The 26,508-nt window shown below is 45.0% G+C and overlaps 1 protein-coding gene and 1 long non-coding RNA gene across 5 annotated transcripts in view; one reads left to right on the forward strand and one right to left on the reverse strand.

Moving 5' to 3' along the window:
- Positions 1-13,465, forward strand: part of LOC119185871 (uncharacterized) — a 96,076-nt gene extending 82,611 nt beyond the window's left edge. For all 4 annotated transcript variants that reach the window (XM_075879127.1, XM_075879128.1, XM_075879129.1 and 1 more), the window contains 3 exons: positions 11,258-11,505; positions 12,095-12,388; positions 12,762-13,465. In XM_075879127.1, coding sequence (XP_075735242.1) covers positions 11,258-11,505; positions 12,095-12,356 — 510 coding nt within the window. In that variant the 3' untranslated portion in view covers positions 12,357-12,388; positions 12,762-13,465. The remainder of the gene's footprint in view (positions 1-11,257; positions 11,506-12,094; positions 12,389-12,761) is intronic.
- Positions 13,466-18,456: 4,991 nt separating this feature from the next.
- LOC142776118 (uncharacterized) lies at positions 18,457-21,036 on the reverse strand. Its single transcript, XR_012887319.1, has 4 exons — positions 20,723-21,036; positions 20,517-20,633; positions 19,241-19,427; positions 18,457-19,129 (listed from the first exon to the last, which is right to left on the reverse strand). It is a non-coding gene; the product is annotated as an uncharacterized LOC142776118 (long non-coding RNA).
- Positions 21,037-26,508: the final 5,472 nt, after the last annotated feature.

Raw genomic sequence — 26,508 nt, forward strand, 5'->3', positions numbered from 1 at the left:
TCTAGGCGAATTCGAGACCGTACCATTTTATGGTCACTGCATCGTACCTTGCCAATCACTTCCACATCCTGCACGATTCCAGGGTGTGCACTCATTATAAAGTCTATTTCGTTCTTATTTTCGCCATTAGGGCTCCTCCATGTCCACTTGCGGTTTTCTCGTTTTCGGTAGAAGGTATTCAAAATCCGTAAATTATTGCGTTCTGCGAATTCTACTAGTAGCTCTCCTCTGGCGTTTCTAGTACCGATGCCATAATCTCCTACTGCCTGGTCTCCAGCCTGCTTCTTCCCTACCTTTGCATTAAAGTCGCCCATCACTACAGTATACTGTGTTTTTACCTTACTCATTGCCGATTCCACGTCTTCATAGAAGCTTTCAACTGAAGCGTCATCATGGCTGGATGTAGGCGCGTAAGCCTGTACTACCTTCATCTTGTATCTTTTATTCAGTTTAATTACGATACCTACCACCCTTTCATTAATGCTATAATATTCCTCTATGTTGCCAGCTATGTTTCTGTGAATTAGGAACCCCACTTCCAGTTCTCTTCTGTCAGCCAAGCCCCGATAGCAAAACACGTGCGCATTCTGTAGCACCGTATAGGCCTCATCTATCCTCCTAACCTCACTGAGCCCTATTATAACTTATTTAACATCCTTGCTTACTTGATGCTTTTTTTTGTGGCATTTAATTGTCAACCAGCGTATAAATCAATGCACGGCAAACTTAGCGCCAGCTCAGTGATCGAAGCAAAAGCCATTCAGTAGCGTTAGACTGCGATTTCACGTCACCTGGAGAGATATGCCTAGCAACAAGAATGTACAGAAGCACATGCTCTGAGCAGCGTGTACTGCCATTACAGTGGTCCTGCAACATTTTTCCAAGTGGGATCGGGGGGTCGGATCGAGTTTTCGTTTCTCTTGTGTGAGCAATGAGACGTTTCTTGTGTCGAGGTGTTGCAATTACCACTTTCTGACACAGACATGAATGTTTGGCTTCCCGATCCTTTCTCTGCTCCGTGGTGGTGGCGGGGGCGCTAAAACTAGTGCCGACGTTGACATTGTTCTCGGCGTTTTGCGCACTGTTACACAAAAAGAGAATGACGGAAGCGCAGCGAACCTGCTCTTTCGCAGCCTCGCATCTTCGAAATTCACATGCCGGCGTTGCCGTTTACGTTCAGCTTTGCAAACAGCTGAAGAGCCGAGAGAGAAACAGGAGAGGAGAAACGAAGGGTAGGTGGTGCTCACTCTACGTCCTCCACCATGCCTCCTCTCACCTCCTCGCACTCACCAGATGAGAGGGAGAGGGTTGGCGCAAGCGCAGTGTGGGTGCCCCTGTGCTTTTGCCCCGGAAATGAGAAGTTCTCACATATAAAAATCCCATGCGCCTCAACAATGGTGTAGGATACTGAGGAAAACTAACCTACAAGGATTTCAAGTATCCGTGCTAGTCAGTCCTGGTAGTGTGATTCGGGTATAATACCCTTGCACGTGATTGTCTATCGATGCTTTTGGCGGCTGTGCCATGCTCGTGCTTTTGTAGTACGGTCACGAAGTCTTTCTAAGCATCAAAATCCACATTTAAGGCACTTACACAAACATTTCATACAGTCTTTCCAGGGAAAATTTTCTCTTGGGTTTATCTACTTGGCTGCATTTACCTTGTGCGCCTTTCACTTCCACCTTAGCCGGGCTTTGTCGTTGTCGAAGAGCTACATTTATGGGATATACAAGTGGTAAGCTTCTGTGTCTTCACTGCCTTTCCTTTCCTTCCTTTCGTCTATTTCATTACGCTTGCTGCATTTGCTGTATTTGATTCCTCCATTCATATGCAAGCAGTGAATTGAGAACTGCCTAAAATTAATTTCGTCACCTTCAGTGTGTATACTTATCCTTGTTGTCTGATGAACGGCCTTCTGAATGTATAACGGCTTCCCGCTGTTCGATCGGTGTAGTCTCTTTCCTCCCAAGCACCTGAGTTGATGCTCTCTTGTCATAAATTTTAGGGTCACGATGTCATTAGCTCTGAAGGCGTCGAAGAGGTATTTCAAAAGACGAAATTCTGTTTTGATGTTGATCATTCGTTTCGTATTCTCTATTGTGAAAATGTTAGTTTGCCGACTTTAAACATGTTTCTCCATTTTAGCTACGGTAGGCTTGTCTAGTTTCTGTGCAACAAGATCACTGTTGAATACACTGTGGCCTAATTGCCTTGGCGTAGGCGAAGATAGTATTTTCTCTCGTACTTCCTTTTAATACATTGTCGTTTTGAGTGCAAAGTAGTCTGCCATGCGTTAAATGTGTATACGATTGAGCTTTCACCGTAGCGGAAGTTATCTGATTGTCATAAATATGGACTTCTTCTATATCTGCTTCTACGTGATTGAATCCCACCATGTCTCTATTTCCATATCAATTTGTTTCGGAAGCTAGAACTGGTCAATCTACAAGCACGAGATATTAGATATGACTAGCATGATGGCCTCGCGTACTGGACTCTGCTTTTCAAAACGGGTCTTCAATGATTCAGTTGAGTGTTTGAAACATGTGAAATCACTGGCCAGCCACGTCATGAGGTGCAGTCGAAGTCAACATGGTATCCACCTCGAAAGTTTCACACAACTCGTTCATTGTCGGGCTCTTATTCTTAACGATCAGAGTATGGGGGACAGTTCCTGCTCCCACAATACTTTAGATACGGTCGAGAATTCGTATAGTCTGCTACGTCGCACCTCTTTCACGGCACCAAAATGTTGAATAAAGGACGAGCCGTGACCACTTATTAATTTGAGCACCGATAAAAATCTGATGATAATGATGATGGCCACCCCTTGTCACTTCCAACGAACCGAGCTCACTAGAAAAACGTGCCAATAGATGACATATCTTGAAAAAGCTGTTAGAAAAGGCTGCAGAACAAAATGCCCAAATCAAAGATACGAAAGTAAGCAAGGCCCACAAGTTGCTACCGGGCCGTCGTCGGTGTTAAAACGAAACCCTTCCACGAGGCTGCCGTCGCACACTTGAAATGCCCCAAGACGTGCCACACTGACATCACGTGCACGTCATTCGGTGACCTGCCGACAGCCCTGCTTAATGTGACCTCTCAGACCTCTCATCGTTACCTGGTTTTGTCAAGCGTGACCGAATATGCAGAAATCCAAGGAATGTGTTTTGTCTTTGTTAGCTTTATTATAACCGATCACAATTGCTATAAACGCATCACGTCCGCCCTCTTGGAATATGACCTACAAATTTGGATACACATGCGTGCCTTGCGACACGACGACGCAATTCAACGCATCTATTTTTACGCCCACTCCTTCCAAGACGACCAAAGAGAGGCTAAATGATCCTCAAGATAGCAACCCCGACTAAAAAAATTGTAGACGATAGACGCCTGGTGACTACAAAAAATTTACTAGTCACGCTGCTTGGGAACCACCTACAGTGGTTCCCACAACGTGGCGGCCTCGTCCTAGTATGCGTCTGATATGTTAGGGTAAAAGGATGCTTAACCGCCAAAAGGCTGGGCACCTCTCTGATGTATGCGCTCAACCAAGGCATGGATGCCACCCGCGTTGCGAATAGGACCACGAGCCGACGTCACAAGGAACACGACCAACATGTCAAGCGTTTTGTGTCGTCTATCAAATAGGACACACGATGATCAGACGACGAACAGCTCAAAATGAGGATCGCTTTGCAAAGATAAGAATGCGGTCACCCACAAATGCCACGCAAAATGCACAAACAACAGTTCCACGCAGGCACTAGCAAGGCAGCCAGGCTGGAATATTGATGGCTTACTTTACTTGGACGAGCACCACTACTCTACTCTCGGAATATCCCAAACAACAATATAAACAGCCGGTAAAGGTCATGATACCACCTGCACCACGCAACTTCCCACCCGAGGCACTGTGCATTAGGCATTCTTGTGTCGCAAACTGCATTCGCACTGTGCTACCACCATGCATCCAGAGAAAAATTCCGATCATCAAGTCGCACTTAGCATGCCAACTGATCGAAAACTTCAGTGAGCCCCACCAGAGTGCCACTGACGCTCACCATCACCAGCCATCATCTTCCCCCTTGTCACACTCGTGCGAGTCAATGCGAGATCCGCACGTAAAAAACCTTACCCAAACAACCTATGCGTTAACGTCCCACATGGCGATGCAACAAGCTCACGTTAGAACGCCGCTACAAAACAAACTGTAAAAGCCAGCCAGAACTTGCACCAACAAACCACACTGGTACAACGCACGACAGCAGCCAAGTGTAAATGTGTGACTTCCGCGGGAACACTGCAAACCAAAAAGGACAAGACGGCGTGAACCGTTCAGACGGTCAACGCATCTTTGGCTGGAGCCCTTGGTAAATTAGGCGATTCCACAGTCGTAGACACATTTCGCCCGTCCCTAACGGAAGCCTTGGCAATCGTATATTCACATATAAAGAACATTGAGACACCACTCCCAACCTTGCAAATCACCATAAACAACGCAGCCGATTTAGACTTACTTCGACTTCCACATACGCTAGATTTACAGTAATCAAAAGGCATGGCCATTGCAACAGCCGACGTACGCAAGCGAGTGTCCTCTCACCCTTCAGCCCCTCACAGCAGACCTATGACGTCATCATGCAACACTCGCACTGATGCGTCGTGGCCAGCAGCCACTTGATTATGTTGCAGTGGAACTGCAGGGACCATCTGCAGCTACTCGTACCGGAAGGGCAACTACCGAATAACTTATGGCATGCAGGCGTCAGCGCGCAACATGAAGTAGTGGCTAAGTAGCTCCTCCGCTACAACGTTATTGAACAGTTCACCGGCAGGCTAAATCAAGAAGCCCCAAGTATGGGCACGCTCGCCGACATGAGCCGCACAGCAAAGCAGCATGGTTTAGGAATACCATACATTGCACACATGGTCGAGAAGATTCTTCCGCGAAAGTTCTCCCTTGAGTCACTTTTTATCCTCGGCGTATACTGCATGCCCTGGGCCAGAGCTGAAGACTTCCGGCTGTTTTTCTGCAAAAGCACCTCAGTATCTCAAGGTGTACGACTTCTCATATCGGGAGATTTTAATGCCGGACACCCTGACTAGAGATACCCGCAAGCAAACAAAAGAGGCAAGAAGCTATGACAACCAAGCCAGAAATTTCTCCTCGCACTACTAAACGACCCACAATAGCAGCTGACCAGCATAACACCATGTGTTATGCTGGTCAGCTCCATATAGCGACACCCGTTCGTCCCTCGTAGCCGTTGTAGTAGCGTGTAACAAGTATAACATTTTGATCTCCAAAGTGATTCTGGTGCGAGATTTCTTCTGTGCGTTGTTAAATAATGAAAGATAGTGCTCAATGTACATGCCGATGGCTGCTAAGGGGGAATGAGAGACTGGAGCATTCGGCTTTTAGTGGACACACACGCTGCGATTCCCATTAGCAGCCATCGGCATGTACATTAAGCACTATCTGACAAGAAGGGGTCGTTACATTATACTCGCTGGGTGTAACCTTCTTGGTTTTAGAAAGGTTAAGCGAGCGTTGGGCCGGAGTGCCATAAATACAGTGAAGTAGCATGTACCATCAACTCGATGTGGTTAAAGGTGGGAAGTAGACCCGAAGCGCAAGCCGTAAGAAAGTGTGCGTGTGCCACCTCTCGTTTAGTCCTTGGAATGTCCGCTGAATGGTGGTGCTTCTATATGAGAAAGCATATAAAGGCAATTTAATATAGAAAGCAATTTAAATCGATGTACAGAAGCCATCAAAGAGAGGGTAAGAGGTGACAAGAGGGCTGCAGTAGGGGCGTTCCCAGGACGCAAGCTTGAAGCAGTCATGAGGCAAGCGAGCGCAAAACTCAAAACTACAGCTGATAGAGGAAACCGCGTGATAATTTCAGGTGGTTTAAACGATGTCCTAAATGAAAATACAGCAGGACTAGCAACCACACTGGCGAAAGGCGTCGATGACATGCGTGCCACTTCTCCTCAGGTACAGGTAGCGATATGCACGATACCAGAGGTACCGGTGCGCGATAGCAACCTGCAAAGAGCGGTTGTCAACGCAAACCAAGAGATATGGCGGATGAGTCGAGAGAAAGGCTTTGAGGTGGTGGAAATAAACAGAGAGGTGCATAGGTGGGGTGGTTTTCAACGAGACAGAATTCACTTCAATGGGCGGCTAGGTCATGAGGTGGGTTGGTGACTTGCAGGACGCGCAGTAGCTTTTTTTGGGGGCCAAGCGAGCCCTTCGGGGTGCAGGATAGCTAGTAACGAGGAAAACATCAGGCAGACTCTTCGACAGGTGGTAGGGACAGATACGATTCCGAAGTGGCACCAATATCTAAGAAAGGTAGAGTCCGGGGCATAAATAGACGTAGCCACGAGCGCCGAGCCAATTCAGACATAGGGTATATTAACATGCATGGTGGTAGGAACAGGCTGAAGTGGGAAGAGATAAAAGAACAGCTAAAGGAAGAGAGGCCGATGGTATACGGTTTTGTAGAAACACATCTCAGGGACATGGAACAACCTCCGAACAATCGGGACTACGCGTGGGAATATTGTAATAGAACAAAAGGCAGCAGAAAGGGGGGGGGTATTGGGGCATTCATTCATAAAACTACAGACTGGCAAAGGGTCAAGCAGGAGTACAAGGAACATTTGTGGCTAAAAGGGAAAATGGCAGGTCAAACGACACTCCTTGGTTTCCTGTACTTGTGGACGGGAGCAAAGGCCAGAGAGCAAAACCAGGCAATGGTAGAGTGTATATCCAAGGACATTCATGAGTTAGGAAGAGAGTGCGAGATAATTATACTAGGAGACATGAATGAACACATAGAAGATATAGATGGGTATACTGACCCGACAGGCAAAATGATCATGGATATGTGTGAAAGGCTTAATTTGATCATTTGCAACAGTACCGAGAAATGTGAAGGGCAAATAACATGGGAGGCAGGAAGGCTGCAGACGACGATAGATTATGCACTGATGTCACATAGGATGTATGATAAGCTCAGGGGAATGCACATAGATGAAGGTGGCTCCAGAAGTCTGGGTACGTAGTGATCACAAACGTATCAAGCTAAGTTTTGGAACAGCAGTGAAAGTGGGAAGGAGACAAGATGAGCAACTACCGGAAAATTTTTATACAGAAAGGCAAATTGAAATAGCCACTAAACAAATTGAGAAAGCGATCACGGAGGATAATAAAACAGTGTGGACATACACGAATCTACTTAGACTCTTTGAGCTAGAGCTTGCTAAGACGCGTGACAAGTCACCCCAGAAAAGAAGACACAAACCCAAAAGTTGGTGGGATGAGGAAGTTAAGAGAGCCATAGCAAAACGTCAGGAAGCCTCTAGGGAACACAGACATGCTCAGCAGCAGGGTGAACCGACAGATGATGTTGAAAGAAAATGGGAAACCTTTATAAGCTGTAGAAAGGATGCATCCCTTCTGATCAATGAAAAGATTAGAAGAAAGAGAGCTCAGTGGCTGGCAGAAGTACATAAAAAAGATAGAAAGACAGCTGCGAAATTTTGGAACCATCTAAACTTCCTAAGAATTGAGACGAGCCTAGAGTAGAGTTTTAACTACAGCCCAAGGTGCTAGGCTTGAAGGGGACGAAGCTATTGAAAATATAAGAACAAGGGTGGCAGAAAAATTTCAACAAAGAAGTACCTTATGCACCACAATAGACAAGGACGAGTCAAGTGGTGCAATGGCTCCATTTTCACAACAAGAGTGGGAAAGGGCGGAGAAAAGGGTTCGTAGTAGTACATCCACAGGCCCAGATGGCATTCCAATTATGCTGATAAAGACATTAGGTCCGAAGTCTAAGCAGGCTTTGAGAGAGGCAGTGAGCAAAATAATAATCGATGGTGAAGTTCCCGATGGAAGGATGAGCAGGGTGAGCATGATCTATAAAGACAAGGGGGACAAAGCTGACATAAACAACTATTGTCCTATAACAGTGACATCAGTGGTCTACAGGCTGGCGATGAAGATTATAAAGGAAAGACTGCAGGTATGGATAGATGATGAGGGGGTGCTGGGGGAACTGCAGAATGGGTTTCGGAAACACAGGAGGTTGGAAGAGAATCTGTTCTGACGCAGTGCATTGAAATAGCAGAAAAGGAACACAGGTCCCTGTGGCTAGCATTTTTGGATATCAAGGGAGCGTATGATAGCGTGGTTCAAGAGGAATTGTGGGGAATACTGGACACACTAGGCGTGGAACATGTAGTCACTAATCTTTTAAAAGGTATCTATAAAGTTAACAAGGTAGTTATAAAGTGGGAAAAGAGGTATCCAAGCCTGCAGAGGTAAAACGGGGGCTTAGGCAGGGGTGTCCCCTGTCACCCTTATTATTCATGATGTACCTACAAGGATTAGAGGCCAAATTAGAGGGAAGTGGACTGGGCTTCAACCTCTCTTTAGTCAAACAAGAAAAGCTTATTGATCAGGCACTACCAGCATTAATGTACACAGATGATATAGTGCTAATGGCCAACAACAAGGAAGATTTGCAGAGATTGATGCACATCTGCGGTAATGAGAGAGATAGGTTAGACTTTAGATTCAGTAAGGAAAAATCAGCAGTGATAATTTTCAATGACAACGAATGTAGTGAGCTGAGAATATAGGAGGTCACGCTAGAGATAACAGATAAATACAAATATCTGGGCATATGCATAAGAAATGGGATCGAGTACCTGAGGGAACACGAAATATACGTGATGACTAAAGGTAACAGGAATGCAGCAGTGATGAAGAATAGGGCACTGTGGAATTACAATAGGTATGATGTTGTGAGAGGAATATGGAAAGAGGTCATGGTTCCTGGGCTGACGTTCGGAAATGTGGTCTTGTGCATGAGATCAGAAGTTCAAGCAAGATTAGAAATTAAGCAACGTGGAATACGTAGGCTTGCTTTAGGAGCTCACGGGAATACACCAAATTATGGAGTACAAAGGAATATGGGATGGACATCATTTGAGGCCATGAAGCTAGAAGCAAGATAAAATTTGAGAAGCGATCGAGAGAAATGGGGGAGGAGCATTGGGCTAGGAAGGTATTCAGCTACTTTTGCATGAAGAATGTCGATCCAAAATAGAGGAAGTGAACCAGAAAATTTACTTTTAAATATTGAGAAAACAGCAGGGGGCCAAACCAAAAAGAATTATCAGTTAAGAAGAAGGTGAAGAAAGCTGAGACCAATATGTGGAGAATGGGCATGATTAAGAAGTCCGCACTAGAGATCTATCGAAGTTTTAAGCAGGAAATTGCCAAGGAAAGGATCTATAATAATACTCGGGGTAGTTCTCTACTGTTTGAGGCCAGGACGGGAGTATTGCGAACCAAGACATATCGGGCCAAATACGAAGGGGTAGACACGGTATGCAGTGCGTGTGGAGAAGAAGAAGAAGCTGCCGAACACTTGATAATGTTCTGTAAATTGATTCACCCTATAGTTCAGGATGATAGCGCCGTGGTTTTCAAAGCACTGGGGTTTAGGGACAGGGAGGGCAAAATAGACTTTAAGCGGGTAGAATTACTAAAAGGAGGTTATCTGATTGGTGGCTAAGGTCAAGGCACGAGTGAAAATTAAACCCTTCACTGCAAAGTACGAATTCTCAACCTCACTATTTAAAGAAAAAAAACCTAGTTTTTGGTTCACTAGGTTCTACGGCTTGGTGGCGCTAGCCACCGCCCGATCTAAAAGGTTCTGCCATATCTATGTATCCATTTATGCATCCATCGAATATATGGTGAAAAGATGCGAGATGGTGGTACTTGGAGTGTTGGATAGATGGAAGAACGGACACACAGACAGATGCATGAATGGACGCAGGGACGAATGCATGGACGAATGCAGGGACGGACGCAAAAACAGACACGCACGCTCGGATGGGCGGATGGAAGCATGGATGGTCACACAGACGGACGCAAGGACGGATGGAAGCAAGAACGAATGGATGGACGAATGCTTCGCTCTACTCTCCATCGTTCACTCTTTGGATATGCTGCCATTTTTTTGCACTGAAAGAAACTCACTAGCAGACGCTCCCTGCGTCGGCGTTGCGAGGTGATAGAGCTGAAAAACGACGTCGAAAATTAGGAAGAGGGTAGTAGACATGTATGATGTATGCGCAGCCAAGGTTGTCACGGTGCACAGTGTTGCTTCAACATTAGAGAGCTTGACCCTAAGTGGCTTCGCATGCAAATATTGTGCGCTTCATGCAATCTCTCTCTTATTAGGCAATCTGGGTAACGAAGCCGTCCAGACAAGCTCGAACACTCGGACGCCAAACGTTGTAAGTTGTGCGCCTAAGCTTGGGGACTTGCATTCCTCCCCTTTCGCAACATCACGCACCACTTAAAGCTCGAATGGTAAACCAAAGCAACCCCGCACCCGAAACGTCACAACGCACTACAAATTAAAACACTGATTACCTTAGCAGTACAAATATCGAACCATCTACCCAGCCCTCTGCACATCTACTTGAACCCGTTGGTAGGCACAGACCTCCATCCTGTACATCATAATCAAAGAATGCATTTGTGACCCTAGCCCACCAGATATCCTAGAACATTCACCGTCTAGTGAGGCCTCCAAGACAACCTTTACAGCCATAAGCAGATGCTGAGCTGCTCGTCTGCTGATCGAATAGTCGCAGCCAGTGCCGTTAGTGGTCACTTATATTGAGCGCTATTCAATGAGTGTGCGTTGCAGTGAATGGTTTATTTGGCGGACGCCTGAATTCTGCTGATGTACTCGTTTTGGTAAATTATGAAAGGCAATTATTGATGATTGATTGATTGATATGTGGGGTGTAACGTCCCAAAATCACCATATGATTATGACAGACGCAATTGTGATGCGACAATTATGAAAGGCATTAGCCAAGTGTATAGTGAAGAAAGCGTCTTCCAGCACGCAATTTTCTCGAGATCGACATATATGGGGCTGGCTACCCAAAATCGTGTTTTGCAAAGTTGCTTATCGTATGCCTAGCACTTGCCAAATGGGCATTGATTTTTTACATATAATATAGAAGTAGATGCTTGCCACAGCGCGTCACCAGCTCTTTTCTTGCTGACTAAGTGACAATGCTGCATACATAAGATGTATACCGCTCATTGATATGAGCTCAGAAAGCATGTTGGCTCGAGTAGAATTCCAAAAATAAGTTCTTCCGTCACGAGCACGATCGCTTGTGCCGAATGGTGCAGGTGTCCCGTTCGCTGTCTCGAGACATGCAGCCGCACAAGCTGGTCATTCTGTGCCTGCGTTTCGCCTGTGCTTGGTGCCTCAAGATTTTCCAGGGGGGCAGCGATGGAGAGGTGATCTCGAAGGAGTGCAGACGTCGCTACAGGCTTGGTCATCTGGCGCTCATTACGCTTAACCGCCTCTCCATGTCTGGGAACCTCGCCTACCTGCGTCAGGTTCCTGAAAGAACCGTCTCCACCGAGATAGTCAGGTATGCCTAATCTGAGCCTATACGGCTTGATTATGATAGATCGTGTCGTTAACAAGTATCGCGGTTGGGCAGATTGAGTGTAAGCTGAGCCGTATTATCGTAGTTGGTGAAGCACGCACGACGAAAGGTTTTCGTCTGTGCCGCGAGTTTCATCTTGGTTATAATGAACGCAACTCGTGAATGCATTCGGCTTGACGAACTTAGTTTCGGCACTAATATTGAGCGTCATGGAAATCTCCTGATTGATCACCGTGGACCTAACCCAGTCAAGAAAGCTTTCTCTGTTTCATGTGCAAAACTTTCAGGTTTTCAGTTTAAAACCCTTTTAGACTTTGGCCTTTGAAGGTTTACAGGGGCGCTGATGTGCTCATTGACAGCACCGCATGTGCATGTCCTCATCTTCTTATTTAAGCTGTTTCACAGAGTTTGCAGCTGACCAAACAATATATCAGTGCAGAAATAGAGGATCGCCTTGAAAAGAGGTCGCGAGCACGGATGTGCTTATCGATCATAAATGCGAAGCTGTAGAACCAGGGACAGTTCAAGAAGTGCAACAATTTTGACACTCTTCCCGGGAAACGCATCGCAGGATTTACATCGAACGGGAGGATGAAGAGTTCTTCACCATTATTCGTCGCTACGAGGACATCTTCACTGTCATCCTGACGGAGTGGTCGGGCGTGGACACCATCCAGTGCCAGCTCAAAACGGACCGCATGGACGAATGGTTCCTCCAGCTCATGGTCACTGGAAGCCGGTGGGCACTGGAGCGCCTCAAGGACATCGTCGTCTACCCGTCATTCCGAGAGGTGCTCGCACTCGTCTTCAAGCAGCAGATATCGCAGTTATAAAGCAACGTCCAAACGCCGCCATAATTTTGCTCGTAAGTTTTTTCGTACAGATGGCCTGACACGTTATTACTTTACGGTTTTCTTGTAATAAAATGTTTTCAACAAAATATCCACGCCAAGCCCATGATCGCTTAAGTGCACTTTCGGCCAGAACTTGGTGACATATCTGATATGCGGTGGAATTCGAGTAAATTTGGCTAACGACCATTGTCTCAATTTCGGTGGTATTTCAAGACATTGGCACCCACCTGTTTCCGGTGTCCTCTCAACTGAGGTACTTGAGCTGCTTGAAATGTCCCACCACAAAGTGTCGACAGCTTTCAACTTGTATGACCTTTTTTTAACTTGTTTGACTTTTTTCAACATGTGTGACTTGTCATTTATGCCGTACTACTTTTGGTACAGATACCATCATCAAGACGGCCAGGAGAGCTGAATGTCCTGGACGGCTAGGTAGATAGATGGAACGATACGATCAAAGTCGTTGAAGTGTGCCAAGAAATGCGTCGCATTGAAAAGGAGGGATGCTCGGAAGCCACAGATCAGCGATACGCACATTCGGAAAGCCTCCAGTTATTCGTCGACGGTTGGCCGTAGTAGCATCATCTGGCCCCACACAACATTATGAAAGGACACATTTGCAAGCCTCGTCCACTCGCACCACCTGGTGTGCTTTCGAACGCACCCAACATATATTTGTGGGACCTTCGTGTTGATGACATTGACGCTACGATGCTTTTTTGCTCGGCCACGGAGTTTCTCGCAGTGCTGACCACAGGAACAGTCGTGATGACCCTGTGCCCTTTCATAATAATGACTTGAACTTCTTAACAGACTAGGGATTGTCATTCATGTACATTGCATCTATCCCTCTCTTTCTTTCATACATACGTTTCACATCCCACAAAGTGCTCGGGGGGGGGGGGGGTGATGTAGCTTCGCACAAGACTTTGCCAGCTGCCGCTCAAACGAAGAGGAGCGCCACGAGTCTCGTGAGGCGTGAGCCTTGAGGTAGTCAGATTACAACGAGTCCTCGCGCCTGGTGGCTAGGACGTAGGCAGCCGTCACTGCTCTGCTTTGGTTCTGGAGAATAAAGTGGCGAGATCTCACACGTGTGCGGCAATTAGAGGGATTCGTCCAATGTCTGTGGCACAAGCCCGTTTGTGGTGACTTTGCTCAAATTTATGGTTTGGCTAGGGGGTTCCGCTGTTGAAATCCACACATTTGGAGAATACCGAGGTCCACTAATTTAGACACGTGTTCGAAGTTCACAGGACAAGGAGCATAGTAACGCTTATACACAGAAAGAGGATGGTCGCTACAAATGCATGCATGAAATGGTAAAATAGGATCATAATAGGAATGTCGAACGCAAGCTAGCTCACTGCTCGGTGATATGTACGCCTAGCTAAAATAATGCGCGAAAGGAGTCGTTGCTGGTTGCTACACCCTCAACTGCGGCCTCGAACGTGACGCTTTTGCGCAGTGCACGTCACCCTGCTCGACATGCCGAACACACACCGCTCCAGCGTAATCCACTGTTCGGCAGTCAACCCCAAATGCCGCGGCGTCAACGAAACCCGCCTGGAAACCCCCTTACTAGCACCGGTGGTACCTGTGATCCCGATGACCGAGTCCCCCCTTGAAAATGTCCATCAAGCGTGTACCCAAAGTCACTTGTCACCACCTCCCTTTCAATCTCCAATCATTCCGTCTTCTTGGAAAAGTCACTGGTGGGAAAATAAGAAATTGGACGGCAAGGTATATTATTCCTTACCGAAAGCAACAGCACAACTTAAAGGTGCAAGGTGCGCCAAAACACATGTTTTATGGCGAATTTGCATATGAGGGGGCAAAACGGAAATGGCTTTCCGTTGGAAAAAGAGTAATCTGTCGTAACACGATACACCACTTCAAAACAGCGTCTATAAAACAAAGGCACTTGCGAGTTCAAATGACCAAGCACAATAGGCAGAACCGTGAGATACAAGACTTCGCACTGGCGCGAGCCCTCGAAAAAAACAAGGTGTAGTTTTTGCGAGTGTTAATATCATCATCGAAACGCCTAAAGGACAACAGGAGGAAGACGTCAGAGTGCAGGCGTAGAGGAGCGCCGTCAAGGCACAAGCAACTACGTAGGTTTATTCCTTCTTGTATGACATCCCCTCAATCTCGGGGCGCGTTCCCGCAAGAAGATGGGTAAGTGGCTCCAAGATTGAAGCTTCACCCACTTCCACGGCACATAGCACCACCAATTTCGGCAGACGTGATCACACAGTGTAATTGCATGCACACGTTAGCTAATGTCACCCAGACCTGTATAGAGAATAGCGCTTTACAAGTTGCTCTACAAACTAACCCACAGATTAGAGGGCTAGGCAAATACATAAATTTTATCGTGATATGATAAAAGATACCCGGTGTACGGATGAAAGATACTTCCGAAATCATTGTATTCTATAATATACGGTGATGTTTCGTACTGGGAATTTTTTCTTTTTTCGGCAAATTTTCGGCTGTCATTTTGAGCATATGTGAAGAAGAAGAGAATCTTCATGATCTATCACGAAATTTTTACAATGTGTAAACTTGCCTATGATAGCCGATGATTACCGGTCACAGCGCGCCTTCGTCTCCTGTGATTGGTTCTGCCGCATGCATTACTGAAACGTAGCCCTTTAGGCTCGTTCCTGATGTTCACCTGGAGGGATTAAGACAGACATGCTCTTGTTGTGCTGTAGGGCAGGTGCTAGTCGTGACTTCAAGTCGCCAGTACGAAGACGTGCATGTAAATATAGTATGTGTGTGCGTAGAGGGGTCGGCCATTACTACTCTGGCGCAGAGAAATATGCTGTGAAATTCGTCAACGTATGGAGGGACCGAAAGAGGAAATTTTCATTATTTTAGAATGGGAATTTTTCGGCATAGAACGGAATATCACTGATAATATACTAACCAAATTTATCATTAGAATGTATCATCCAACCCTTCTCTAGAATTTTTTTCTTTTAATGAAAAGTTCCAGAGCTGTGACCCACAAATGTACCGACAATAATAAAAGCACTGCTAACAATTTATCAGACAGTTACACCTTTTAATCGCGTAAGAAACTCCAGGTGGTTGACATTATCATGCCCCGCACTAAGGCGTCTCTCATAACGATATTGTAGTTTTCGGAGGTTAGTACCACACAACTAATTGACTAACAAAAGTCACTTTTAGTGAATGACACCAAAGCTACAGCTCTCTCATACATGGAGTGCTAAGTATGGTCTTTTAACAATGCTTAAGGCTATACGACGCGTTCTGCACGTAATAATTGTATAATTAGAAATATGTCGCCGGCGTTTCAATTATGCACAATGTCAACTGGGTAATGCTTCAACCCAGCGCTGTATTCTCATCCGAAGAAAAAAAAATACCAGTTATCTGCAAACAGTCAAGTATAAGCTTTACGTAAGCAGAAAAACAAAACGAGAGTGCCTAAAGAAAACGTGCCAGATAGCTTTGTATATCAATTGGTATAACATAAAAGCGATACGTTCCTTCGCAGAGGCAGATGAGCGTTCATTTTGAATTTTTTCACCCCAAGGTGAAGAACTGAATGCTACGGAAACAAAATATATTGTCATGAGAAGACTGGCATAAACTTCGCACCTCAAGCAGACAGCACGTGCGAAATGAGCATACGCAGGACGAGGAGCGGGCTAGCTGTCACAGCTCGACATTTGAATAGCGCTGCTCAAACAGAAAAAGAGACGCACGAAGGGAACGAACAAGAACACAAGACGAACAGCTGTCACAATTCTTACTTCGTGTGTGAGCCGCGCGCTCCTTTCGTGATCGTGGCTGCGTCAGTGAGCGAAGCGAAGCGCGGAAGCATGGACGGACTGCGAACGCTTCGCCCTACTTATCATCATTCACTCCGTGGATATGCTGTGGCGCCGCTTTTATTGACATGCAATGCAAATTTTATTCCTCAAAAAACTGGCTACTACGACGAACGGAACGAGCGGCGGAAGGAGCTTCGTCCCTAAAACAAGAAGTTGCAAGTTATCCTTTAAAACATATGAATTAAAATTATTGAAATAAAAATGCGTCAATAAAAGCAGTGCTCATACCACATCGAAAGACTGAAATCGTCAGCTGACCAGACAGTTGAGTTGACCTCACAATGCGCTTTGACACCAATCCGTGTGCGACATAATTGATGCTATATGATGTGCCTCCTGGCTTTGTACCTTCAAATACGAGATTTACAAATAAAGTTGGGAAGTTGTCATTAAATATGCCACTCACTTGAGATATATCTGTGAAGAACGTCCCGTGAAGGAGTTTGCAGGGGCAAATTAAGTCTCTCTTCTCCCCCTAAGTCATGCGTCTGATGAATACGCGTTGAGGTGGCGGATGAGCGCTAATAAAATGAGGTATATGTGAACAGACTTGAGCGTAAACGTCAGCCGATATAAGGCTGATAGTAATGCTGATAGGTTAGTGCATGTGGCCATTGGTCGGCAATTCAAGGGGGAGCTCACTCAGAATAACCCCCAAAATTCATTATTACACTCTTTTTCGTTTTCAGTCAGTTCATCGATTCAATCAATTTCACTCAGCTTTTTAGGATACAATATAACACGGTTCATGCAGTAATACATTTGGAGGTCCCATAGTTAACTGACGGGGGAGATTTCCTAATACCTGAACATATGTATATTAAGTGTCGTGGGCAAGATGGAAAAAATGTACGTATAAAATTTACAGAAAAGCTAAAGGAGCTAAATAAAAAATCAAAGCAAGAAATGAACGAAAACAGAAGGCAACAAAAAGCTGGCATGGTATATAAATTTATGACTGTCCTATAAGCTAAAAAAAACACAAGGCATATTGGAAATCTACATGACGCAGACTTCATGAATTAATCAAAACAAAGTCAGCACATTAAGATTTACCACATTAGCAGCCTACAAAGGAATGAATGTCAAGTGATAATAAAAAAATTGCGGCTACGAAACAAAAGCAAAATAATTCATGAAACTCAATCAGACGTGCTCAAACTTTCCAATATTTTCCTCGACCGTATTAAATTGAACTCAGGTCTCCCTGAAATTGTCTTCAACTAAACTCATTCGGACCCACATTCACAAAAATGTTAAGAAAGGGAAACTGGACAACGACCCGATTTTGGCACGACACCACAAGGTAACACGTAAGAATTTCTCAGAAATAAAAGCCTTTTAGTTGTCGCAAAAATTTGTCCTGGTCCGGGGATCGAACCGTGGACGAACGCCTATCAGGGGTGGTTGCTCTAGCAGTTGAGCTAACCCGGAAGCTAGCAATTAGTAGCGCGAGGGTGAATTCCTGAAGAGCTCGAAGCACAGGGCACGAGTATTGAAAATGAGTTGTGCAGAGACCCGCAAACTGGCGAAAACGTCAAGAAAAAGAAAATAGGCAACCACCCGCTTACGGCAGGGCACCGCCAGGAAATACGTAAGGATTTCTCAGAAAGAAAAACCTCTTAGCAGCTAAAAAACATGTCCTGGAGCGTCGTAACAACGTGTCAGAGATGAGGGAGGGGGGAGTTTAGATGCACACTGTAGATCTTGTAGTGTTATAAACGTGTGTGATGCTGTTTCGGATGATTGTTCAGTTGTGAGCAGAAGCAGAAATGATTCGACGCACGAGATTATTGAGGCGTAGTTGACTGATAGGTTAGATGACGCATGCGTCTCCAAACCGTGAATTCTTCTTTCGAGGAAATAGCTATGCTACCTCATAAGTGGTGTTTTGTGCCGGCAGTTTTTACGTCATATGTGACGGGTTAATCGGTATATGTGCTTGCTTCTTTCAAAGTTAAGCTACTGTAAGCCCTAGCGAAAATTATGATATAAAAACTGATAGGCTATAAGGTTATTCACAGTTGTATCAGTCTATGAGTGTATCAGTCTATAAGTGTACCAGTCTATCAGTGTACCAGTACTCGTGTGCCAGCCTATAAGTGTAGCATTCTACTCTGATAGGCCCACAAGCGAATCGGTGCTTAGCCAACTGGCAGGTGCACCGCTACATCAGAGCAAGCAGGACACAAATATGAACACGGATATCAAACAAAATATTTTATTTGATGTGCCATTCCTTGGTTAATCTTTTGATTTCATAAAGTCATTAATTTTGTTTGCCAAAGCTTTATTGAGGAGCTTCTTCATTTGCTCAACCTCTCCAATCAGAACGGTGTGCTTCAAAAAAATGGTTGAAGAAATCTGCATGATCAAAAACAAAGCAATTTACAGGCACTTATTAAGCGACAATTATGTGCACTCTAAATAGAGGAGTCAATATGACAAGGAAATAAGTAGGAGTGCTACCAGTCTGCCTCTCTAATATCGTTTAAAGTTAGTTTGTGGATTCTTGCATAAAAGTACCCAGCTCCAGTAGGCAAAAGCTACACTTGAAGCTTTAGTAAGTAATTATAACACAAGTTGGCAGTAAAACCTCGGCTGATTACGTGCAAAAATGGAGCCACCAACTTCCATGAATTTTGGTCAGATCGCAAAATTTCACCTACTTGAAAACGCAGCATATGTTTCTTTCTCCTAGGGAGATTTCGCCTCCACTTTAGACCGATTGGAGGCTGCGCCAGTAACACTTCTACGGACTTGGCCTGCTGTATAAAAAATGGTAACGGCCGCCTCACGAACAAAACTGGTCTGTCTTTTCAAGCCCATGGGGTGATTGTACAACCTCTTGGGAACGGCAATTCCTTTGCTCCGATGCACCTATAAAACAAGTCAAAGATGATGTGCACACATTAGTTTGTCAATGCACATTTTCTCATTAAAGCAAATCAATATATCTTCAAGACAAAGCATACTAGAGTTTTATGCTACCTCTCTGTCAGTTGGCACATAATTGATAAGCGGTGCAGCCTCCCTCACACTTGAGTGGGCTACTTCAGGGCTGTCCGTGGTCGCTGTGGTGGTTCCAGCGTGGCAGCACATAGTGGTGGCAAAGGTGCAAGTCGTTTCTGTTTTTGAGGCCTGCGGCTGCAACACCCGCAAAGGACAAGGTTCTTTGCTGCAATAAAAAAGTAGAGTGTGCAGAAATAAAGTATATTGCACCGTTGTGACGGTAGCATCCTAGGTGTGCATGGTCAAATAATATATATGATAAACATAGCATGCAGTTGAGATATGCAATGAAAGTGTAATGATACGTTGAATGTCACGTCTCAAAACCATGGTGTGATTATAGGGGATGCCGTAGTGGAGGGCTCAAGAAATTTCGACCAAGTGGTGTTCTTTTGAATATCCACCACGCTGTGAAAGTTGTAAAAGCACGTTTTCATGTGATTAGAAAAACATGCATGCATCCATGCCACCCATGAGCTTACATTGCATTCTGCTTTTCAGCAAGATTGCACGCTATAAAAATAGGGCAACTTGCTGCTGCATACAAGGCTAGCAGCAGTGCGTTACAACAGCATATGAAGAAATGATAAACCTGTTTGGAAATTTTCCCTGCGAAGGGCATTTTCCAGTAAGCTTATTCTTTCTAATGCTTTTGTATTTTGAGCCCTGAGCATATATATTCACTTCTTTCAGAAGCTCTTTCTCTTCTTTTTTCAGCATTAGCAAACAGCAGGCCTCCCTGCTGCTTCTTAAAACGGTTGCTGACGTGCTTTGTCTTCTGCTTAACAGCAGCTTGACGTCGTGTTTCTTACAACTGCAGACAAACCAACACACAAATTTCACTGCTAGTTCGCAAGCACAAACAGGGCGTATATGCGCACAAGCAAAAATAATTTTAAACCAGTCAATTGTACAAAAAATGTGACTAAGCTGCGCTCATACCACGATAGAATAAAATAAAATAGCTCTTCAGCATACTGCAACTTTACTAACACCTTCAATACGACGTTCCGGCGCCCGCGCAGTAGTGGAACAGCGACGCTCTGATATATTCGCTAAGGGGGCGGGGAGTATATCAGAGCATTGGTGCTTCATGTGTGACACGGCACCACGTGCAGAGCAAAATTGGCTGTCGATTGTAATTTGGGCCGCAGTAGCACATCAGCCGCAATGTCAACGATAGCCAAACTTGGCTGTCAGTAATAATTACGCTGCAAGTAGCATATCAGCTGCAGTGTGACCAATTGCAACTTACTTTTTTAGACGACTCATTGTCCACTTCATTTGAACTGCAGCTATCGGAGGAGTCGCAATCGGGTCTGCGGAATGGATGGTCGTTTTTCTGTTGCAGTCCTTGCATCACCCTCGGTGCCTAAGAAAATATGACCAGTAAATAAACTTCAGAACGACTGCTTTTTCCTCTTTGTTTTCGTATTGGGAATACAAGAGGCGCGGACTTACCGTAAAGCTTTATTACTTGAGCGTGATAGTGGCCGCAGTGTGTGTTATCCTTCAAGACCACCCGGTACCTCTTGTGAGGATCAAAATTGCCTGTATCCTTCGGATTGATGTACTTACATGCACTTACCGGGACTATTAATTTTTAATTATCATCGCGAAACCAAACATCTTGGAGAATTGCGAGTGTACAGGCGCGATACTGAGCAATTAAGAGACGCAACAATATTCACATGCACTACACACGCACCAAGGCTGCCACGAACATGACCTACTACACTCCTGACCTGCCCAGAGAGCACCTCTTCCAGCGCCCACGTTCTAGTTCATACCTTCTGCCGCTAGGGCCGTCACCTACGAGCGGCGTGGCGCTAGGCAGCACCTGTTCGCTGACGTCACCTTCACTCTTTGTAGTCAAATTTTAACCAACAAAGCACTCGTAGTGCGAATTTATGATCCACAATTTAGAAATATCCAGAAATAATAATACTAAAAGACATTCAGAATTTTTTTTGCAATAAAATGCACGCGACAACGCATAGGCTGTCCAAAATCATGTAAATCCACGGGTTTCCACGTTTGTCAACCAGTGTGCTATAAATTCTTAAGCGCACTGAACAGCTTACTTGACCAGCAATGTATGGGAAGAAATAGTCACATATATGCCGACAGTTCACCACAGAAAGCAGGCATTCTTATACCAGCGCCTACAAAACAACCGTAAAGAAGCAGACGAACAGGTTATAGGTAGCGCCACCTACGGCGAGCGATTGAACGAGAGCGGGGACACGCGCTCCCATAGGAACCCCGCTATCTGAACAGGTCAGGAGTGTAGTAGGTCATGGCCACGAACTTGCTATTGATGACGATGGCAGTGCCATTTGTGGATCTCCGAAGTAGTTTATGCAACCACGAGTCCACAACTTCTTCCTCAACACAACGCAATTTAGTTTTTGAAAACAAAAATATTTATTTGCAAAACATTTACTTCATGTTTTTACAACCTTAGAGGGTAGTTTTTAGAGCTCACAGCAAAGCATATATAAACAATGAATGCAATTACTGTAAAATGGTGACGCTGTGCATAGCCTCCGAGATGGCAAACGCGCAATGATGGGCGCACAGCGGCAATATCAGAGGTCATGCGCTGTGTCGCCATATTTGCGTTGGTTAGGCTAGGTGGCGTTAGCCGCCGCCCAATTTAAAGGGTACAGCCATATCAATTCATTTATCCATTGATCTATCACATTAATATGGCTACAATCATCTAGCCATAATGGCAGTCAGCGACCACCATGGCGACGACCACCTTCCTCCGTGGCAACCACTGTACAATACACCTTCACCACGCGAGGGTATCTGTAGAGTCACTACCTCGCGCCGTGATCTCGCGGCACATGTTATAGTTTTCGGCAAAATCCGCGCCCCGTGCTTAACATTCAAGGCACAGCAAGCAGGTTGTGAATGTGAAGCCTTAGTCGATGTAATCGATCTTTACCTGTTCACTTATTATCAGTCCCGCAGCCTCACTTTGCGTGGACACCATCAAGCACGCTATTTGAAGTTTGTGTCAAGTTAGACGAGAGATGGATTCAACTCAACCCCAGCCTCGATCAAAAAGAAGAAAAAAAAAACGCTATTTGGAGCCTTGATCGCACGCAATATGTAGTACCTCGGACAAGGAGCGGTGGAGGCGCAGTCGGCCAACCAGCTACACTCAGCAAGAGCATTCCTCAGTCTTTAGTTGGTAATTGATGTTCTGGAGTAGCGGCCTTCGACACGTGAAGCCGAGTGATGCGCATGGTGACAGCAATGAAAATCCTGATCCCGACGACACTTACGGCTTCGAGGAAAACTCGCTCAGCGATTCCGACCGGACTGCAGATGCGGCTCGCGACAATGTTGGCATGAGCGACACTTTTTAAATGCAACAGTGGCATGTATTTTACACTGGTGCATGTCAATCAACTGCCAGGCTCTGTGTGTGTGCTCATGTGTGTGAGGCTTACATCAAAACTATTCAAGAAGCCATCTCACATCGGTATTTGCTCAGAAACAGAGAAAAAAAGTTGTGCTTGAAGGATGTGGCCAGTGTGTTTGCACATGAAAGTTGGATGTGTTTGCTATGTTGCTGATGTACCAAACTTGTTTAAAACTTGTGAGATATATAGCCAGTCTAATATGAGAGCAAGGTAGGACAACTAAATGTGGGCTCGATCCTTTCTATTGTTGTTCTCTTCACAACTGAGCTTTTCTCATGGTAGGCATGCAGTTTCTTGTGCGTGCGTGCGTGCGTGTGTGTGTGTGTGTGTGTGTGTGTGTGTGTGTGTGTGTGCATGCATGTGTGTGTTTTGCAGTCAATTAGTACATGGTTTTTGATTTATCAATCTTGTGAGGATTACAGGCAAGTAATATAGCAGGTCTGTGCCACCGCTTGGGCTTTGTGAAAAGACACACCTGTGAATAACAGATGCTGCTATCAACATGTCAGCCAAATCTCGCAGCTGCAAGGACTTTTTTCATATAGATGACTGTGCTCACTTCGAATTTTCGGATGCCTGTATGTGGTGTAAAACAACTGAAAGCATGCTATTGGCCTATAGCCAAAATAAATCAAGAGCAGCGTTTTAATCGAATGTGCTTCTTGCCACAGTGTGCTGCCACATGCTGGCACTGCTGTCCAAAATCTTCTAACATTGCATAGTCACACTCGCAAATGGGAATGGCAAGACGAAAAAGCTACTGTGTTTCTTCAAGCATGCTCTAGCTCATAATGTGTGCTTACATATTGCACTTCTTTACTACCATTCCTCCCTGTAGTTTTCGGCGCAGCTTGTTGGGACCGACGAGAAAAAAAGAAAGCGGTTGAAGTGCGCAATAAACCCCTCAACTTGCTTTGAAATAGTTCTGGCAGTGGATTTGTGAGGCATTAAGTTTTGATGATGAGGTCAATTGATGATTACTCAAAGAAGCATTTCATTGTTTATTTAAATTATCTCATCCAGTATGGATTATGACACTAAATGTAGTGGCTCGTCATTAAAGGCAAAGTACTATGTGGGAGAGACAGCTGGGGTTGGCTTGTGTTGTGAAAGGGAGAAACTGCAGCACCACCCGAGGCTTTCGAATCCACGCCGTTTCGAAAAATTATTGTATCAGCAAGCTCATTTCACAGTAGTGGACTGATTATTTAGTTACTCCCTTGGAATGTTTACTTGCCCTATAACTTAAAATTTAGAAATTATGTTAATATTGCTCTGTGATCAGAAGTTTTGTTTGTATTGTTTCAAGTTATGTTTATACTGTCATCTGATAAGCTTTGGATACTAGTATCTTGAAATTTCTAGACATCATCTATCATTGTCAACATTAACTGTGTTGCTATCTGGCACCTGAAATCCCATTTGTACACAGAATAAAGCGTTCATCTAGGCTAAAAGCTGCTTTGCATATTTAAAGCTCAGTTTATCAATTATGCACCACCATGAAATATTGTACATTTTATTCTACGCATACAAAAGCTGCCAGTTGCATTCTTTGAGTCTTCATATTATTCCACACAATGGTCGTCAAGTGTTCAATAGAAAATACTGATACACTAATATACATGCAGAAATGACAAATGACATATATGTGGGCAGTGTGTTCAAAAAAAGAAGTACCGTTAAAATGACAGTAATGCATCTTGAAGATCTGATAAATGAACAAAAGACTAAAAACCTAAAGACTAATATATGCCATAAAAATGACCAATCAAACTTATTCAAAAGCTGGTAGCACTGGTAAGAATGTATAAGTTTGATATGAGACTGGTAGCACTGGTAAGAAAATGTATCAGACTGATATGAATGTCTATGAGGACTGGTAAGACTTCGTATCAGTCTGGTACAAGACTAGTACAACTTATAGGAAACTGTATGAGACTGATTCAAACCTCTATCAGAAATTTTGCTAGGGAAGAAATCGCTATGGGCACTGGTTCGTGTGCCACGTTGTCGACACGAAAGCTGCACGACTCACGGGTGCAAAACATGGCGAAAAGTATGTAAGTACTTCCAGAGAACGCCCATCAGCCTCGCTGGATTCCTTGCCGACCGGTTGTGCCCTCGCGATCTCCGACGTCAGCGTAGCTCTATCCGACTGGGCTGGCCCTACGTCATCTCCTGACGCCGATCTCCAACGACAGTGTAGCTCTGACCTACTGGACTTGCTCTGCGCCATCTCCTGACGCCTACAAGAGCTCTCGCAAATGGTGCCCCGTTTTCGGACTCCTGTGACCATGTTTCCATCTTTCATATCTCTCCTATCCCCTCGATATGTCCTCGCTCGCTGGCTTAGCACATCTCTCTTTCTCTCTCTCTACACCTTTATTCATATTCTTTTAATCCCTCCTCACCCCCATCCCTTGTGAGCTACTGTTGAGGTATCGCACCCTGATGCACACAGTTACGGGGCTCACTTTTCTCTTCTTTTCCTTCTTATAAACATAAACAGTCCCCCCCCCCCCCCCAATCAGGCCTCAACGACCGGCGAAGCAGCGTTCCGAAAAGCTCGTCTGTGACGTAACGACGCTACCATCGAAAATCCCTAGATCGAAAAATCCCCAAGAAACCTCTTCCTAGGTACGGACCATAGAGTTAATAAAGAGTCAGTATATTAACTCTATGATACGGACGAATAATGGCCCATATGGTAGTGTATAGGTGTTCTGTGGGCACATGCGCAGAACGAAAACACTTGGCAACATTGGGGGAATTGCCTAGACTTAAAGGTTTCGCGTGTCGGTGGTGTCGCCCAAAAAGCAGACATTTTCCTTCCTTCAAGACTCACTCGCTCATTTTTCCCTTTTCGCCAAGTCATCGGGCAAGTGTCGAAGTTGCCCATTTCTTAATTTCTCGAGTGCTTTTATTTAAAACATTCATTTACGTTTGTGGACTTAATAATTTGAACGTGATACTACGTAATTGTAGGCCTGTGATATTGATTTCATCGAGTGTGACGAAGTAAAGCGCTACGGAAGTTTCCTCGTGTGAGCCCCACGATGTTGTGCCCTCCCTGCGACTTGGGCCGCTGTTGTTGTGGCGAGAGCCAGTCTGACCATTTCGCTTGCGGACATGAGTAGCCGCAGGGGGAAGTACAACTGCCAAGGAAATGCTCCCGGCAAGAACACCGACATGTGACTAGAGTCAGCCACTTTTTTCATCACCACAATGAGCAACCAGCAGCTCCATACTTCGACGTAGACACGCCAGTTGCACGCTACAGATAAGGCCACGTGTCGACTGCTCTGACGTCTCACAGAACTTTTGTTACCTCATCCAATCTTTTACGAACATTATTTATAGATCGCCCTTTCTTATTTATTTTGCTATTATGGTGTGCTCATATTTTTATTCGCTCTCATATTTTCATTTCGTGTTCTTTTTCGTTTTCAGTAGGTAAATTGTGTGACTATTAATGGACGTGGATATTTTTTGAGCAACTAGTGTCAAGTGTTTTTAATGAAGAAAGATCTTTAGTGCAACCGTCCGTTCACGTTTTCTCTGCTGTCAAATTTTCCAGATTGTGTTGGATTCTACTAGAAACTCGTTCGCACATGTACACGTACGCATGTTGCCGAAAGGCATGGGTCGGTAGGCAGTGTTCGTAACCATCGTGGCAATTTCGTGTTTACGATGCTTGACTGTTGATCGGAAAGACGGAGGTTCCACTTTGGACGTGGTGGTCGCTATTCAGTAGAGAAGGAATGCTAGAGTCGTGCCAATCAGGCGACGTTATACAGAGCCCAC

The sequence above is a fragment of the Rhipicephalus microplus genome, chromosome X, assembly GCF_043290135.1.
Source record: "Rhipicephalus microplus isolate Deutch F79 chromosome X, USDA_Rmic, whole genome shotgun sequence".
Taxonomy (NCBI): Eukaryota; Metazoa; Arthropoda; class Arachnida; order Ixodida; family Ixodidae; genus Rhipicephalus; species Rhipicephalus microplus.